At 32.4% G+C, this 20,217-nt stretch overlaps 1 protein-coding gene across 1 annotated transcript in view; it reads right to left on the reverse strand.

The window, feature by feature from the left end:
• LOC106462612 (serine/threonine-protein phosphatase 4 regulatory subunit 1-like) overlaps nucleotides 1–20,217 on the reverse strand; it is a 205,933-nt gene that overhangs the window by 55,070 nt on the left and 130,646 nt on the right. Inside the window, 2 exon segments of the mRNA XM_022389932.1 lie at nucleotides 949–1,091; nucleotides 15,285–15,391. Coding sequence (XP_022245640.1) covers nucleotides 949–1,091; nucleotides 15,285–15,391 — 250 coding nt within the window.

Raw genomic sequence — 20,217 nt, forward strand, 5'->3', positions numbered from 1 at the left:
GTGGCATTCATCTTCTAATCAACTAGTAAGTTTTCTAATGAATTGGGTAGTAAAATAAAATGTCTTAAACATACAGGGTACAGTCTACATTAATGTCTTTGCAAAAGACTAGAGTTCTGTTTCTGCAAACACTACACCTTCTCATCTTGCCTCATTTGCATAACTAAGTTTTTCACTAACTGGTTCAATGCAATTGATCCCTCATTAGGCACAGTGGAGAAGAACAACTTGTATCGCACTTTATGAAAAACCAATGTCACATGTGTCGGTGAATCAAATTTGGTCATTTGTTTGACCAGTGCTGTTTTTCCCCCTCAAACTGTACAAATAGTCATCATTTATCATAATGTTCAGTGTTCAAAGTAGCCCCTCTTTAACACACAAGCAGTGGCAAAATTCTAAGATATTATACGACAATTCGTGTTTCTTATGAAACTAGTAATAGACAAAATGCAGGTCCACGGTCACTTACTTAACAACTGTGGCACAATTAAAAGGCTTATAATTCTATACTGACCTGTGCATAAGTAGAAGTTTGCAACAGTGTCAAAAACCTTGAAATAAAGGCTACCATTTTAAACCTTTTCAGTAAGACTACACTATGATCTCTTACATAAACATATAATATTCCCTTGTTCCATAAATGCTTAAAAACATAACAAAGTATTCAAAAATAAATTATTTTTATATTTCATTGTTATAAATAATAATCTAAACATTTTCACTAACATTTTCAAAGTAGCACCTAGTTTACAGTATTATATATAATTATATTCCTATCTTAAGAAGTGTTAGATATATATATATATATATATATATATATATATATGGTATTTTACAGCTATACATAGTAATGGATATTCTTGTATTCAATGTTAGTCAACTTAGTTGAAAAATATAATTTTGATTTTCACAATTAAGATGAAAACAGGAAAAATACTGGTGTACCTGGTTGTTGATATCAGTCAGATATCTGATCACTGTTGGCACAATAACCAAGGATGTTACATCTGTTAAGTGACCTCCTCGGTCAGAGCAAAAGGTTCCAATATGAGGAACTTGTTCCATAAGTTCAGCTCGTATGCATGGCTCTGAAAATAGTGAGAAATGCAATAAATTAATTATTTAAGATAAGTATGGAATAAACCTCTAAAATATTGTTATCTGCTTGGACCTGAAAACAAAGCAATCAATTAATGACATGAAAGCTTTGATAATGAAAGTTCAACATAAAAACTAATTTTTACCAAAGTAAATTATTTTCTCTTAAAGGAGGATGTATGTGACCATAGAAATAATCTTATTCAAGGATAATAAAATTAAAACTAAAGTAACCCACAAAAAAAAAACCTCCAACTAAAGATATATTTGTGCTTTCACAGTGAAGGAAGAAGCACAGTATTTATAATGATACCGTTGACTTGAAGTATATTTTACAATTATATAAAACACAATAGATACTTCCAAGAATCTTTATTTTTAAAATGATTTAATTTTTTTGTGACTTCATATTCCAACCTCCAGATAAGTATTTTTGATACAAATAATTATACAGAGCAATGAAATCTCAGTTTCATGTATCCTCCAAACAAATAAAAATAAATTATTCAAAATATATTGTCAATATTGGACCAAGTAAGGCAGCTCTCACCAGGAACCCCACCCCTTTAACTCACTACAATAAATATGCAAGAAAACAGGATCTTCCATATGTAACTTGAAGGACTATTTTTTCCCTCTTTGAGTGTTGTTAAGTGGAATGCAAATAGCACAACATTACTGAAGAAATCTTAAAAGCAACACTTATACAGTCCCATTGAAGAACAATGGATGATTCAGTAGAGAAGAATATTTATACATATTGTTTTACTGCCCTGTAAACACTCCCATTACCAAACTTTATACTAGGACCTCAAGCACATTTATATAAAACTTGTTTCAACTTTGACTTTCTCTCTCTCTTTACTATTCTACAGTTTAATGTTTTTCAGTGTGAAATTTCTCCATTTCTAATGCTAAATGTTGGACAGATTTATTTTTCTGTGAATAAAAATATTCTAATTTCAAACCCATTTTATCTTTTTTAGCCTTTATAAATTCATATCCAAAACTTTAAATTCAAGAGCTCACAATACCTGTGAGACTAAATTTGTAAAATATACATAAACAGATTCAAACTAAAAAAAAACAAAAAACTACTACTTTCTCACAGTGAAAATATTGAGGCACCTTTCAAATAAAAAATAAGAAAATATTACCATTCTTATGACTCAATGCTTTTCTATTCCATTGTTTCCTTATTTTTAATTAGATGTTTCCAGATGCTTTATGCACAACAGATATACGACTCCACAGAAGACAATTAGTACGGCATACTGGGATGTACAAAATCTTAGAAATTCTGCCTTTAGAAGTTAAATCTGATAATTGTTAAGTTCTTACCCATATGGGTTCTATTTATGTAGATAACTCTCCTAATAAAGTATATTTTACCCTTTCTACCATGTAATTTGTACATTCATTTTATTTCTTTTCTTTCACATGCAACTGTTTTTAGCCCTTTTCTCTGAATAGTTGTATTACAATATCATAGGTAAAGAGATGCTGTTTCATGCTTTCTTTCTTGTTGTGTAATCTTTCCATATATCAAACATACAACTCAAAAATATTTAATGATAATCAATACCTACTTGAAACACACTTTATACATAAATCAAACCCTTCATCACTTATATATTCAACCTCTGTGAAACTGACATATGCAAATAGAATTAAGCTGTGATGAAACATCAGAAAATCATGCTAATGTCCTTAAACCTGTGAATAATTGTATAGTTAAATATTTTAGCACTCTACTGTAATAATTTCATAACAAACCATACAGTCTAAGAGGCTTTCACGCTCCACCAGTTTGTTGTTCTGGAAGTTATGCTGATTATACTTGATTAATTTTTGCTTTACAAACTTTAAAATTTGCTTGAATGTACATTTTATAAACAACCAAAAATATAAGCTTATCTAATATCTAAAACTTTATTTCAAACTTTTAACAAAGCTCTCCTCTTTAACTTTAACATTCTAAATTTCAGCTTGATGGGAATTCTTGTTTGAGCTACAACTAACTGGAATCATTCCAAACTATGGTTTTGCTTTCATTCCTATGTTTGCAGAAAGCTGCAGTAATCATATTTAAGTGAAACATTTACATTATTTGAGATTAATTAATGTTATGTTTGTTTCTATTACTATTGAATTTTTTACTTATTTCTTGTAAGTTTGTAAATTGACTCAAATCCTTCCATAGAACAAAATATCATATGTATAATAGCTAATTTAAACTATATCAATGCAAATATGTATGAAAATAAATAATGTACTTATATAATATACACATGAAACATTGGTGGTCTTCCAAAGGGAACAGCTTTCCTCAACTAAACTTGTTTAATTTAGTTTTACAAAATAAATAGCACAGGAAGGAGTGATCTGGAGAAACTGCTTGAAAAGAAAATAAAGTGCAAGGGGATTTCTTTTTTCATTATTATTATTTATGACATTCTACTTTTAGCATTGTGAAAGATCTCTTGGTTGTAAGAGAATAATGAACTGTATTCTATGTTTCAAGGTTTAATTGAATGAACAGTATCCCAATTTTATGTATTAAGTGTTTACTGTTCAAAATGTGTTTATTTATTTTGTTTTGTTTCAACACTAAGCTGCACACAGGTTATCTGCAATGCCCATCACAAGGATCAGCCCCTAAATGTTTGCATTATAAAACTCAAACTTACTGCTGAGCTATTAGGTGGCAAAATATTTGGATACCTAAGCACAATGTTAATATTGCTTTGTTTCAGACTTCATTAATAATTTGGTTGTAATAAAATGATTTCCCTTTTTTCTAATCTCCATATAAAATGAAACTGTTTTCGTTAACAATCTGAAAGTCTAAACTTTCTGTAGTATAATGATTATGAACAATTACATCTCTTTTGATTGAGTCTACATCCTGTATTATGCAAGTTACAATTACACAGATGGTTTGTTGTCATTAGACTAATTCTCAGAAATTAATAATTATACAACACGTCTTTAACTGCTCATCTGGCACAATAAGAAAATCTATTACTGCACTTTATACCGACATAAATGTATGTAAAATATGCATAGCAGTTGCTTTGACACAAATAAAAAAAATTTTTTTATTTAGCCAATCAAAAAAAGTTTAAAATATTAAGGTTCATATGAAGTGTTCTAATATAACAAAGTTGTGTAAAAAATTGTTATACAAATATTTAGAAAAACCTACTAGATGAAACCATTATTTAATTAGAATATTTACATGAAATCAAGTTGCTTTAAAACTTCTTAGTATGAACTGTTATAAATGGTCTAATAGATGTAAACTGATGACATGATTTATTTAGAAAAAATACAAAAAACTTTAGTTTTAGCAAGAAAACATATTAGGTCTAAAAAAATTGAGTTTAGTCTGAATGATAAACAAAATTTTTTAGGTATAAAAGTGAAAATAAAGAACTTAGTAATATACAAAAAGTTATTTTAATATAATTAATGGTAAAGGTTTATATATTAATGTTTTAAGGAATACTACTAGCCAAACTATTCATTTTGAATGTTTTCAGGAATACAACATGCCAAACAATTCATTTTGAATGTTTAAAAGAATAATTCTAACCAAACAGTTCATTTTGAATGTTTACAAGAATACTACTAGCCATACAGTTCATTTTGAATGTTTACAAGAATACTACTAGCCATGCAGATAATTTTGAATGCTTTAAGGAATACTACTAATCAAACCAGTTCGTTTTGAATTTTTTTCAGGAACACTGCTAACCAAACAGTTCATTTTGAATGTTACAAGCATGCTACTAACCAAACAGTTCATTTTGAATGTTTTCAGGAATACTACTAATCAAACCAGTTCATTTTGAATTTTTTCAGGAATACTAGTAATCAAACCAATTCATTTTGAATTTTTTTCAGGAATACTAATAATTAAACCAGTTCATTTTGAATTTTTTTCAGGAATACTACTAATTAAACCAGTTCATTTTGAATTTTTTTCAGGAATACTACTAATCAAACCAGTTCATTTTGAATGTTTTAAGGAATAATACTAATCAAATCAGTTCATTTTGAATGTTTTAAGGAATAATACTAACCAAACAGTTCATTTTGAATGTTTTAAAGAATACTACAATCAAACAGCTCATTATTAATGTTCACAAGCATACTACTAACATTCATTCTCAATGTTTTCAGAAATAATACTAGCCAAACAGTTCATTCTGAATGTTTTCAGGAATAGTACTAGCCAAACAGTTCATTCTGAATGTTTTCAGGAATAATACTACAACAGAAATTACATATTTTAACCAAATAAAAATTAACATTAATGGGAAACTAAATACTGATAAAACCTACTGATGTAGTTATTTGAGAAAAAACAAACAAAAAAACAACAAAAGTACCACAGTTGTTTTTACATCTGATACAAAAAAATGATTTCTTAGAATTTCTGAATATTGATACGGCACAATTCTCAAATAAATTAAAGAAGAATGTGTATTGTAAATTTCAAATAAAATTAACACTTTGTTTTATAATAGCGAATCATTCGGTTTAATATTAAGAATATGATACTTCTGACGCGTGCCTGACGCATGCAGAACTCGTGCCTTTCACAAGTGGACAGACTACTAACACACGCGCATTGCTCGTGCAACTAACAGTTTTTGCTACAAGAAGCTGTTGCTGTTCCCGACATACAGAGAAGTCAGCTCCGACGTATAGGGCCATATATCAATCTAAAAGCAAATATACAACATAACAGTGAATGTACCAGGTCATCAAGCCAGAGCTAGAAATCAATTATTTTCAGTTTAACAAACTTATCACATTCTGTTGTAAACGACAGATAGAAATCATGAAGTTCACATGTTTATTTTCTTTCTTAAAACCAAGATAAAACCTTTATTTCAGCAATTATAGTAATGAACATAAAAATGTATCAATACTAGATATGCCTAATCTTAAATAAAAATGAAAGGAGTGGGACTAAACATCACTAAGTGAAAAGTAGAGGGCGTTATATGTAGCTTATACTAGTGATTCTCGAACCGAGTGGGAGACCCAGTTCGATGTGCTAAGGGCGTGAGAACGTTCATACACAATAATTCATAAAAATTACGGTACACATTTTTACCTACGTTTATAAAATAAAAAATACAAATATTACTGATGGTGCCTCCTGGCATGTAAAAGCTTATAAAAGGCACTGTGAATGGTGCTTTTTTTCCTAGCTTGCCTATTATGTATACTTTACAGGTAAGTCTGAACCTATGGTGCATTACAGTTTTTAATATTTTGTGACGTACACGTTCAACGCACATGGGAGAAAGAGAGGCTCGGTGGAATGACAAAGGGGAGGAGTCAAGTTTAAACGCCGACCCATCAATTGGCACTCTCCGAGGGGCCCCAAAGGTACATGCCAGATTTGGTGATCATCGGGTCGGCGATTCGCGAGGTACAAGCGGGCACACACACAAACATACTTCTGTCAAATAACGGTTCAAAAGATAATGGAAAGAGGATTTTTACCGGTATAATACGTGTATGTGTTTATGAGTGGAAGGATAAAATAAAAAAACAGATAAAAGGAAGAGAACGGGTTAAGACTATGCCAAAAAACGTTTTAGAACCACTGGGAGGCATGTTTTCACAGGTTTGGCGCATATAACCAACAACACTTATTTGAAATTAATGTTTTTTGTTAAATATACAGAACGTGATATGCCGGTGGAAAAGTAAAGTATCGTTCAAGCAGTTATCTCACAATATTCTTAGTTCGTGTACTGATTACAAAAAATATGTATCTTATTTCAATGCCGAATATCTTGGAATTGCGAATTTTACTTTGCAAAGAGGTATCAACAAGTTGAGTGACTTGATTTCGAACTGACATTCAACAGATACTTTATAAAAAAAAAAGTAATAACTTCAGTTGGGAGGATTTTGATCCAATGGAAAAAATCAGTTACACAATCTGCGTACAAACACAAATGATGAAAAAGAGCAGTATGCATAGTTTTTTAATTACGCTACTTAGTAGGCTCACAGTTGACGTTTATTTACACCAAATGCCTAATGCTTCAGGTGACATTTGTTAGTGCTTCAGTAACTTTAGTTATATTTCTGGAGTAGAAATAACAAAAAGTAGTTCTTTGTAATCTCAAAAGCTTGACTTCATATTTCCAGCAGCATACAAATTATTTAAAATATGACTTCTCTATAATTGGCCAAATAGCCAACCTTGACGACGGGATTAACCAATCATGAGAGAAGTTCAAAAATGGGCGGAGATTGCCTGCGGCTTTTGAATAACGTACCGCTGTGTTAGGAATATCGACCGTGAGTCGGTGTAAATAATCGTTAATAAGGGTCTACAGAGTTCAACCACGAAAATAGTTACAACTAGAAAATTACAAGTGTACAAGCTGGGTTCAAAGGTCACGCTTGTGGCTATATTTTGTAGCTTAATGAGATAAAAAAAAAATCGAATCAACTACAATCTTAGCATACGAAAATTTAGTGTGTACATCACTTTATGAAATTTATACAAATATTTTTATTTACTTTCATCACTATTCGGCGATATTTGAAACACCAACAAATCAGTCGACGTGTGGTTATCTATTAATCATAAAACGCAGTACAAAATAACATGTGGTGGGTATGAAGTTTTGAAATGGGTCACGTTTGCATTCAGTTAATTTTGTGTAATTCCAGCTTTAAATTATTTGTGTTTAGACAAAACAAAGGAAACATATTCTTGAACACTTGTTAAATCAAACATAAATATAAAGATTGGTCAGGTATCATACTAGGTCTATATATGATTGAGACTATATTTACCTTAAATTCTTATATTTTGTGCAAAATGTTCGGCCAGTATCCCATTATTATTCTATATAATAACTATGGTCAGTAGGTGAAAGCTTCTTTGTTAGGAAAACGCGGATCAACAGGATACGTTTGGCAGTTGTTGTTGTTTTTTTTTTGTTGTTGTTTGACTTAAATGAGCTACATAACTTTGTAATATATATATAAAGTATTTGGTATAAAATGTATTCTTCTTGATTATGTGTTCTTCTGCATTTTTATGATATTTGGTCATTTGAGCGGGAAAATCCAAGGGCGAACTACTACATTTGAAAATGTTATGCTCCTGCCAGTGGTGTGATATAAGAAGAAGAGGCCTACAAAACACCTGACACTTCCAGATGCCGATCGAGATTCGATCCAGTTGTTATATAGCATTTATACATGGGCATCCGCGCAGGGGGTGGGTTGGGGCTGGAAAATGAGAAACATAATTATGAGACACATAATTCTTTTTTTTTTATTCATTCAGCATATATATATATATGAATTTTTATTCACTTCACAATTTCACACTACTTTGCCTTCCCCTGGAAAAATTTCTGCGAACGCCCATGCATTTATATTGGTAGTTTTCATTATTTACGAACATTAAGGGATAAACTGTTGTAACATGAAAGCCGTGTTGAAGATCCCTTCCTGTTATTTTTAATTACTTGTTAATGTTACGTCATCTTAGTTTTAACCCTGACATTACAAAGATATCAAACAGGCGTATATTTTTTGGTTTGTTTGTGTTGAATTTCACGCAAAGCTACACGAGGGCTATCTGCGCTAACCGTCCCTAATTTAGCAGTGAAAGACTAGAGGGTAAGCAGCTTGTCATCACCACTCACCGCCAATTCGTGGGCTACTCTTTTACCAACTAATAGTGGGACTGACAGTCACTTTATAACGCCACCATGGCTGAAAGGACAAGTATGTTTGGTGGGACAGGCGTATGTAAACATGATTTACACGTGCCTTTCCTGATTATGTTATGTAATATATCTGTGATGTGGGGGGGGGGGGTGAAAGAATGTTTAATTAATTATTACAAAATGATGGACTAAAATACGTGATAAAAATATAAATTAATGTAAGCATTGTGGTTAAATAATGTATTCATAATGGTAGACAAAGGGCTAGAAAAAACACATTGTTTTCTATATCCTGATCACTTTAGAGGCGAGTACAATATATATATATATATTGTTACGTCTCCGTTTGTCAATTGATTTTCCGTAAATTCGTTCCGACGAAACTTTAGCGACACAAGTCCTTACTTAATAAAACTGGTTTATTCTTTCCGAATATAACGTTACGATACACTTAATTTCAACAATCGCGCTAAAACAAACGCTATAACAACGAACGTGCTCAACTTCAATAATACTCTCTGACTGCAAATCAATTACTCACTGTCTACGCACACATTATTCCGTCACGTTGTCACCCCCTTATATATATGCCAGACTACCCTATATCTAGTAATCTCCCGATTATTCCCGAAGGTTCGAGAGGTGGCGTGACACCAGTCACGTGACCTCGCTGACGCAACAATATATATATATGTGTGTGTGTGAATTTTTATTCATTTCAAAATCTCACCCTAAGTTGTTTCTTTGTTTAAGCGTAAAGCTACACAATGCGTTATCTTCGTTGTCAGTCTATGTGTCGTGTTCACGTATACCCGAATATTAAAATGAAACAAATTAAAATCAAAATGAAATTCGTAAACTTCTCTTGGAAACTAACTTTACGATACCTGAAACATTTTAGGTGATCATGCGAAGTCCGATGACAAAATGCACTCCCATACACAACATTTCAGAACAACCAAGTTTTAACACTTTTTAGAACGACAGTAACAAATGTTATAGTTATTTCCAGAAATATCTTATTATATCAATTTCAATATTCAGTTTTATTTATGTGTTTAACAGGATATGCTGAAAGCGGAATTATATTAAATGTGACAGATGGCGTTATATTAAGCTCTTACATCAAGAGAATTTAAGGAAAACAATTCCCCATTTATAAACAAATTCGTATTCTATTATTATTTTTCAAACTTTACAAGAACAACAATTAGTTTTCCATGGGTGAAATTTCGCTGAATATATGAAAGCAAAAATAAAATTAAAAAATGTAGTTAAAAACCTTCATTTCAAGAATAAAATACCTCTTTTCAGAAGGATCAACACGCAATAAATAGAGTTAAAAATTACTCCATATAACGTTTCCTTTGTTACTTAATGAATGTAAAAATGTAGCATCTGGCGATCGCAAGGATAAATGTATATAGAAAACGCGAAAAATTAAAACAATTGAACGTGATTCCCAGACAGATTTCAATTAAAAATTGAGTATGGTAATAAACAAAAACCTTAAAACTTTTCAGCTGCAGCTTTTGATACTATCCATAGGATTAGCCATAATGATATATCTCATCAATTCATGTCATGTAATTTTGTATTAATCTTTTATAATTGGCCCTTTTGTCTTGTACGTGAAACGTGTAAATTAATACTTTTGCTTTTCCCATTGTACAGTTGTCACTTTGTTAATACTGTTAGCTATACCGTGAGAGACAACGCGTTATTTGTAAATACGTTCTTTAGTACTTTGTTTAAACCCTCGTTCTTCTGCCATTATAGGAATTCTACACAATTACGCCCCCAAGAACCCGCCGCCCTGTGCAAATGCACGTGCTGCACAGTCGGTCGCACCGGCCCTGCTCAACAAAATTACTTAGTGATTGAAAATACATTTTTGGACAATTTGCTTGTAGCTAAATTATAACTTGCAGCAAAACCATAATATGCAAATCATAAACACCAAAAGGCATCGCAACTGTCCTATGACCTGTTACAATTTTAGTTCAGGAGTTTCTGTACACAACACCATGATCCAGAATTAGCAAAAATTTTAGTTCTCTAAACGTTTATGTTCACCATAATAGCGAGTATAGTTCACCCCGAGCAACCAACACTGCTCGACCTCATCGCTGTAGAGAGATGGAGTTCTAGAAACTTACTAAGCCTGGTGAAAATTCTTCCCAGGTTGCGGTTCAGAGAAGCTGTTGTCCAGCTTGTTCTCACACATAAAATCTGATTAGACTTCTGCCAAGTTGGTGTCGTGTAATGAGACAGCCTGGGAAAATCTACGCTGGTTACACGGTGGCTAAACAAGTCAGTTTCGTGGGTGGATTTCTAATGGTATGGGGATACGCATCTTCCGTTAGCGTAGTGATCTATAGGTCATTAGGAATGACGCTTTGAATGTCGTGTAGTGGTGTTAAAGGGAATCCCTGTCAGGTCTTTCCGCTGGTGCCATTAGAATGATTTAATTCTGATGGATGATAATACTCTTTCCCACCATACAAACATTACAGAACCCAAAGCACGACTTCATACAGAGTATGTAACGACAACGTAGAACATTCGGAGCAGATATACTTACTAATAAGGTGGATATAAATATTGTAAGATTTCTAATTTGGGTTATGTTTGAGGAATATTACTGCTTCGCTTTCTCAAACTAGGAAGCGTGAACATGTTTGGGGCAACTACATAACATTCCATGTTTACAGCTGAACGAGCCAAAATATTCCACTTTCACTAGTAATCACGAGCAACAATTTAGTTTCTTGTAAGTTATATACTAATAACTCATTCTTCAAAGTACTTGACCTGCCACTAAATGTACCCAATGACTCGTATAGTCATTGCATATTTAAAGAAAATAAGTATGTGCCAATTCTTTACCTTTCATCCGTCTTTTCGAGATATCTTTCGTGGCACACGTATTAACAAACTCATCAAGATATGTTTACCATAGCTACAGACGTCACTTCACACTAGTCCACTCGGGATATTTGAATTTTTTTTTTTTTTTTGTTCAGCAGAACATCTTTCTAGTTGTATATAAAATTTTAAATTATTACTTTTTAAACTGTTAATTTTTTATATTATCCTTTTCTATAGAAGAGCTGGAAAGAAGCCGAAAGTTGGATTTTTGACACGACAAGTTTGTTTTACCTAATGTTGAAACTAGATTACTTATTTTTGAAACAGTGTTACAGGTTTGAAAAATTACGATTTTTTTTCTTTTTTTTTGTATAGTTAGAATATATTTACCAAATTTTGTTCAATGGCTTATTTTTAAGTGAATAGCTTCTGTTCTATCATTGTTTTTAATTCTAATATTTATTATTTATACTATAGAACTTCTGTTGCTTAACACATCTCATTACTATAGGCATAATAATTTATTACTGTTGCTGAAATCGATAAAAAAATAACTTTTCAAAAGTTGGAGCTTCAAATATGGTTTATCAGCACATTTGTTTGTGATAGTACGTCCATCTATAATGACGGGTTTGTTTGTTACGTTTATAGCAAAATACTAAAGCTATCTGCTGCCGTCCCTAATTTTGAACTACCGATCAGAGGGAAGGCAGCACCCACTGCCAACTCTTCGGCTACGTTCTCATCAACGAACTGCTGGATTGACCGTCACAATAAAACACTCCCACGGCTGAAAGGACGAACATATTCGGCGCCAGGTTTCGATCCCGTGCTTCTCAAATTGTGAGTCGAATACCCAAACTATCAGGCCATATAATGAGGGAAGATAGCATAATGGTCAAAACAATTTTAATCGAAATTCTACCGAACTGTTTAGATAAAATAAACTACTGAAAAATGTACACTACGTGAAAGTAATGAAGTTTCTAATACTGTTATCAGGGTACGAGTTATTAAAACATATAGAAATATTGCTGTGAATAACTGTTATTTCATTTCTTTACGGGAAATTCCTTCCAGTCAAATTTGCTGTTAGCTTTCTGTAACTAATATCTTTGTCGCTGGTGACGAACCAACGATTTATTTAATTTATTTTTTATGATTAGATGGGGACGAGAGTATAATACTTTACTAATCCCCAAAACAATACAGTTAAAGCGTATTGTTTTGCACATTATAACAGGGTAAAGCTAATATGATGTGTTGTCATTGAATCTATTGACATATAACGTTTAATATGCAAACTGTATTCAGGCAAAAGAAATGGTACTTTTATAAATTCTCCTCGTAAGCGTGGTATATCTTCAAATCTTGAAGAAAACCTAGGGTTCAACTTGTTAATTCTGCTGATTCAGATAGAAAAATAAAATTACTATAAGTGATCAACCTCGTAACTATGACGACCGAAAACAAAGGGGTTAGTGCCAATGATAGCACTAGCCGTTCCTGTACCTAATTAAATATTCAAACTGCTCTATTCACATAAATCAAAGTACATTAACATGTGACTGTCGTTGATTCGCAGAATGTTTGCTGTGTGTTTATTTAATCATCTTTCTTTCTTCACTGCAATAATAAATAACCAGACTATGACTTTTTTTCACAAATCAGTTAAAATAAATACGTTAAAACACCATAAAATATATCTTTTTGATACGCATTCAAGTATACATGTTTTACATTAAAAATCTCAAACACCTATTTGTAAACAAAAAATATCAATCCGTCAGTAATGAACAAGTTGTACATGTATTTAATTCTTCCTCTTATGTGGTTTTTTTCGTTCACAAAACTTCGTGTAGTCCACGTAATAGATATGGTGTAAATAAATTATTCTTAAAAAGGTGGTAACACCATATCTATTACGTGGACTACACGAAGTTTTGTGAACGAAAAAAACCACAATGAACGAAAATACATTTACTTTCAAACTTCGGTAACTAACATTATTAGGATTTTAAATAATCCCCCCACATAGTATCAACACAATGCTACCCTAGTTGTATACGTATTGTGTGTGCGAGGTTTTATACGTATGTAAAAATACGGCAAAATGATGTTCGTTTACTACCCCATTGGTTTCCCACATTAAGTAACCTAAGCATTTATTGGTCAAACAGTAATAACTTTAGAAAAAAAGGATATGAAAAACGATCCGCCTGAAACTTCAATTCTTGGACTGTATTTTAGTAAACGAGTTGTATTAAAAAAATTATCTAGACAAAGTTCCAACAGCTACATAAAAGGATTTCCTGAACACACAAAAAATATATGTATTACTAACCCCTTTTGTATTACAGTCACTACACCTGATCAATCAAGTAATCCTAAAGAATGAGTTAAAAATGAAGGTTATGATATTTAAGGCTTCTGAGCCAACAAGATTTGTTCTGCCACTGTTACGAACCCAGAAATGCAGCATTTTTATGGTTTCAGGACTAAGAAAACCAACGTGCATTTGCAGATGAAAAAGTATTTATTAAGCTTCTTTTAATGTCTTTATAATTAACGTTGACGTTTAACGAAAAGTAGGGCAAACCCTTTAAAACTGTTCATGTACAACTGTAGCCCTCGCGTATTCCATAAAAAAAACATCTAACTTGTGGCCATATAAATTATGTAAACGTCACACATTTACGTATATACTAAAACAATCATATAATTCAAATCAATATTTGTTTCATAAAGTTGATCATAAGATGCTAACACATGACATAATTATGCTGTAAAGCAATTTATTGCTTCAAACCGTTTGAGTGTCTCATTCACCATATTTGAAGATATACTTTTACGTTGTTTAATATCTCTAAAACTAAGTGACCAATTTCTGATGGATTGGAATATTTCTGACGAAAGAATATAGAAACTTATATAAATTTGTTTTTGTTTTTTCATCACCAACTATAATATGCATTTCACTATAGATCTCGATTACAAAATACATGATTTATTCTCAAAAATTTATGTTTGTTAAAATACAATTGAAATATTTAAGTCTTTACTTCTAGTAGTTTTAAGGCAACACTTAAATATGCTTATGTTGTGGAGATAAAAGTTTTGATATCCCCCCCCCCTCCCGCCAGAATAAAACTTTTATACTGTTCTAATTTCACATGTGTCTAATACATTTGTATAACGCTTACTCATCGTTATAATTTTTTTAGTTTCATGTCCCCAGAGGAAGGTGTGAAACAGTGCTATTGGATATATCTATATGCATACCTGGACACCACGTGACTTTGAAGCTTGAACGTGGTTTTAAAAATTTTAAATTGGATTTCAGTTTTGTGTGACGGCCATTCACAAACCATTCAAGTATTATCAACTCTTTTCATAAAAAACATTAAATATCAAATGCGAGTCCGTCTTCTTTACGAGATGATTCTTTCTCGCAAAGCTCTTTGAAACAATCCTTAAAGAGCAGGTGAGCTAGACGCGAATCATCATAACACTTTGATATCACTTAAAACATGGTATTTAGTAACCTGACTGGAATAGTTGATTAAATCGAATCCCTACACTTACCACTATCATCAGCAAGCTTGCGCAAGACGGCCACGACACGATGAACCTCGTCTTCATTGTCAGCAACAATACGTAACGTTTCGAGGATGCTACGGGCCACCAGTTGTCTAAAAGTAAAAAAAAAAGAAATAATATATATTAATACTTGTACTTTTCGTATTTCTGTTGTAATACATTGAAGTCAGTAGTTTAGATTGCTTTTCTATATTACCCTATTTTTGTGTTGATATTTCACTTATCATAGTCATTTCACAGTCCGCTGTGTTATCATAGAGTTGATAGACTCTATATGTAGGGATGGCCAAGGTATTCAATAAGCATAATACAAATATGCACGCTAAAAATTAAGAATGACAGAGAGTTTGACTTTAAAAGATGATTGCCACTCTTTTTTTCACTTATTTCTCTACCCAACAAGCCCAAAAACAAGGAAAGAAACCATCGCTAAGATACCAAACCAGAAAGTGACCAACCCACCAAATTGTTCATCTTTTCCCTTCTTCTTTCAGTCGAGATAACTCTACAACAACTTTATCACTAACGTCAATTTAAACCTAAATTCACTCTATGTGTTTCTGGACAGTGCATGATGTCATTGCTTAGTCGTAATAACTAGTAGTAATTCAAAAAAATCATAATTCTAGTGTAAATAATGTTATCATTACCACTTGAAGTTAGCTTTTTTTACAGAAATTTGGTGTTCCTTTAAGAACAGGAATTACTAGCCAATAATAGATGAGCATTAGATGACTGTAACATGTAGAATACTCAATTCTTTTTACACTATACAATCGGCGTCCTTGGGGAGTCAACCCCTATATTATGTATGAAGTGAAGGAGTAAAAAAAATCAAGACACATAATATTTAATTTTAGTATACACGTTCATAGAATACACTAACTTTCATTCAGGGGGAAAAAAACGTCACAAAACAAGTAATAAAAACATTTTGTAAATATAAAATGATGTAGAGAGGGAAGTGCTAAAAAGAATGCAAGCAAGAATATAGGGATAATAGAGACCTATATAGACCATCCCTTCATGACTTTCAATATTAAAATTTAATGTTACACTGTAAAATGCACACTTGACTTTAATATTACTGCAGTTGGAAGTTATATATTCCTGATTGTTTGGTATGCAGTTTGTTTATCAGAATATCATGGTCATGTTAGGGTAGGCATCAATGTAGTGTGACTAAGAGCCTTAGGACAAGTAAACCCAAGTTGAGTTAAAACATGTCTTGATTATTACAGACTGTTACAGACTTTCGCTGCGGAGTCGGTCTAATTGACCGACCTGATAACCATTTTGTAACCGTGTATTTTACAGTGTAACACTAAATTTTAATATTGAAAGTCATGTAGGGATGATCTATGTATAGCTGTATCTTCCATATATATATTATTGTTTGCATTCTTTTGGGCACTGCCATCCCGGCATCATTTTACATTTACAAAATGTTGTTTTTTTATTACTTGTTACTTTAGCATTGGAGTAACAGTAGTTTCATTCTTTATTATATGTTATAATATTTCAGATGTATTCACGTGTTGAAACATGCGAAGTCGTCTATTAATGTTCTTTCTTCTTCAGGGGCAAACTAGGAACCAATCGTGGAAATACCAATCGTTGTGTTAATAAATATTTAATTTTTCACATACACATTGATATAGCAGCTTCTATTCTAATACTAGATTAACAAGAGAGAAAATTACTACAATAAAAATTACTGTCAGCTGCAACGTGTAGGAGTGTACTTCTACGACATCCTAATTGGTTTCTAAAAATGCATTAACTTCAAATTCGTTATCTCTGTCATTCAGAAAAACAAAACAAAAATCATATCCACTTATTAGGCACTAACAGGATCAAATAAAGTTAATTTAAAATCATAAAGCCGTAACAGATTAATCAAAAGAGAGTGAAAAACTGTACCTTTATGGTCCTAGTCTAAAGAAGTTGGCACAACAGTGTTGCTTATTAACTAAGAAATATCACTAAAATTTAAACCAGATATGTCAACCGCACGTCAACTGAACTAAACATCATTTCAAAATTTATATAAGGGAGATGAGTAGTTTCATTTATGTAGCATGAAAGTTTATGACGTTATGTTTATACAAAGTTGCTTTAAACTTCAAGGTCATCCCATCCTTTTACTTAACAGGCTATTTTTTGTTCTTTCTATAGATCTCTTTCGGTCAATGCCGACCAATTGATATCGTTAAAACACGTCGAATCTTAGACATGGCCATGACTCTGAGTAATAGTTCTCATAACTTGGTTATGTATATAATTAACTACAATGTTATTTTCCCAAACACACTTATTTCTTGAGAAAACTGTGGTGTAAGACTGTGTGACTTTGATAAACGGGATATAGCATGTGAGCTGGATTTATCATTATAGGTTTCTGTAGGGGTATTCATCTACAGATAGGTCTTGGCTTATAAAAATGATATTTTATGATAGGTTGAAAAGTATCAACAAAAAGATGAAACAGTTGTGAAACGTGATACTAGATCAAAAGTTCACCGTACAGTGGAAATATTAACATCCATTTCCTAAGCAATGTTATAAGCATGCTATTCGATACATGAGTTTATTAACGGTTTTTAAGGAGGAGAAATCGTACTGAATCTTGAAACATATTCTATAAATTTATGTTTCCAACTTTCCTAACTCTGATAACCACGAAACCTTCATGGGTTATTGGGTATGCCTCAGAGAAATTCAAAAACCACTTAAACTATTCACTTTCCAACGTTTACGAGTTTTACGTTATTTAATTTTTCCCTTTGTCAGTGAGAGCTAATGACGCACACGCAGTGGGTACCCACGCCATGCGCAGCATTTATTTCCATTGTTAATAATGAATTTATTAACGATGATAACAATGAATTTAAACTGTTGCTTCACTTTCGAAATTAAAGTAATAATAATTTGTAAAAATATTTATCTAAAAACAAGCAAATTGCGATTAACTGTTTACCCACAGTTTTGCGAGATTGAATGTGCTACAGAAAAGCAACCCATCATAAAGAACCTATTTGCAAGATACAGCAAGTGAAAATCGGTATTTCAAGTGAATTGGACCAAGAAAAAGTGCTGATTCCATCGTATACGTGTGTGTGTGTGTGTGTGTGTGTGTGTGTATGTATATATATATATACATACACATACACACACACACACACACATACATTTATCTTTCATGGCCAGGTGGATATAGCGCTCGACTCGCAATCTGAGGGTCGCGGGTTCGAATCCCCGTCACACCAAACATGCTCGCCCTTCCAGCTGTGGGGGTGTTATAATGTTACGGTCAATCCCACTATTCGTTGGTAAAATAGTAGGCCAAGAGTTGGCGGTGGGTGGTGATGACTAGCTGCCTTCCCTCTAGTCTTACACTGCTAAATTAGAGACGGCTAGCGCAGATAGCCCTCGTGTAGCTTTTCGCGAAATTCAAAACTAACAATCTTTCTGTATATAATACTACTCTTTATATTAACGTTTTCATCTCTTATAACTAATCAGCTAGCGGAGTACTGATGTGAAGTAAAGTAGAAAGTATAATATTGGTTTGAACTATGTCATCTCTCACAGTCTCATTCAACTCTGGCACTCTGTCCGTTTCTGTCAGAATGGGTTTCAGTGACAAAAACTACACACCTGAAAGTAATTTCTATTACACAGAAATAACAAAACTACTGGTCTCTAGAAAACATGCAGTAGAAATATTGTCGTTAAGTTTTTATAATTCATTATATAACCGATTTTTCATCTCTGTTACGTGCGATGCTAATACAAATGGAGTTCTGTCTGTCTCTGTACACAGGGTAATTTACAAAATCTATCAGACGTTATACTGAGTATCGATTTGACCTCGAATTTAAAATACTTCTATGTAAATATTAATAATTCAAATATAAAACAATAACGTAAACATTCTGAAACCCTAAACGGTTATGATGTCCACTGTGTGTTCAAATTTCTTTTAAAGTTTCTATTAATGTTCCAATGATGAAAACAGCCTACGTAAAAACAAATCTCTAAATTAATTAACTTGAACCTAATCTTAAATAGAATGCGCATGTTATTCATAATACGATAAGAAATAAGAGCAAGTAAAAAAAGACTGTTTGGTTCTTATTAAGCACAAAGATACACAACGGGATATCTGTGCTCTGCTCACCACGGGTATCGAAACCAGGTTTCTAGCAGTATAAGTCCGAAGACATACCGCTGTGCCACTGGGGGATGATAAAAGAAAAAAGATCAACAAACAAATAAACGTATCAAATGTGAGTTTCAATTTGAAGATACGTAAAACAGATATCTGAGCAACAACTGGGTAAAAACCTCACATACGACTGAAGAGGATGCTTGATAATAATATACAGGAAACAGCATGATTCAATAACATCTACCTCTGTATGATACGAGTGTTTCCACGTGTAACACAGGCCTGCGAATTTAAACTTCATAAAGGCTGTTTTGGTTTTAATAAAGGAGTTTCCATAATTCAGCTACGCAGATTTCGAAAATAATATTATTTTTTTTCTATCGCGTAAGGATTTTTTTACAAATCGGGAAGGAAAAAAACTCTTACTTAGATTAATTATTATTTCAAATACCACAATGGATATTTTTTATTATTATGTTTGTTAAAAATACAAACAAACTGAAGAAAAGGGAAGAACATTGATGTCAAATGAATATGCATCCTCATTCATCCTGTGTTTTTGTGTGAAATCACGTCTTTAGTCCCAAAACTACGTGTTGTGGTCTTTCATTTATGTATTGCGTTATGACGTTTCGTGAAAAATCTGTACGTGATGGAGAAAAATGGATATCATTTTCGGATTCAGCATACAGGATTTACTGAAGAACATGTACAAATTGCAAGACAATAAAAGCATCGCAGGCT

Source organism: Limulus polyphemus, unplaced genomic scaffold (assembly GCF_000517525.1).
Source record: "Limulus polyphemus unplaced genomic scaffold, Limulus_polyphemus-2.1.2 Scaffold1207, whole genome shotgun sequence".
Lineage (NCBI taxonomy): Eukaryota > Metazoa > Arthropoda > Merostomata > Xiphosura > Limulidae > Limulus > Limulus polyphemus.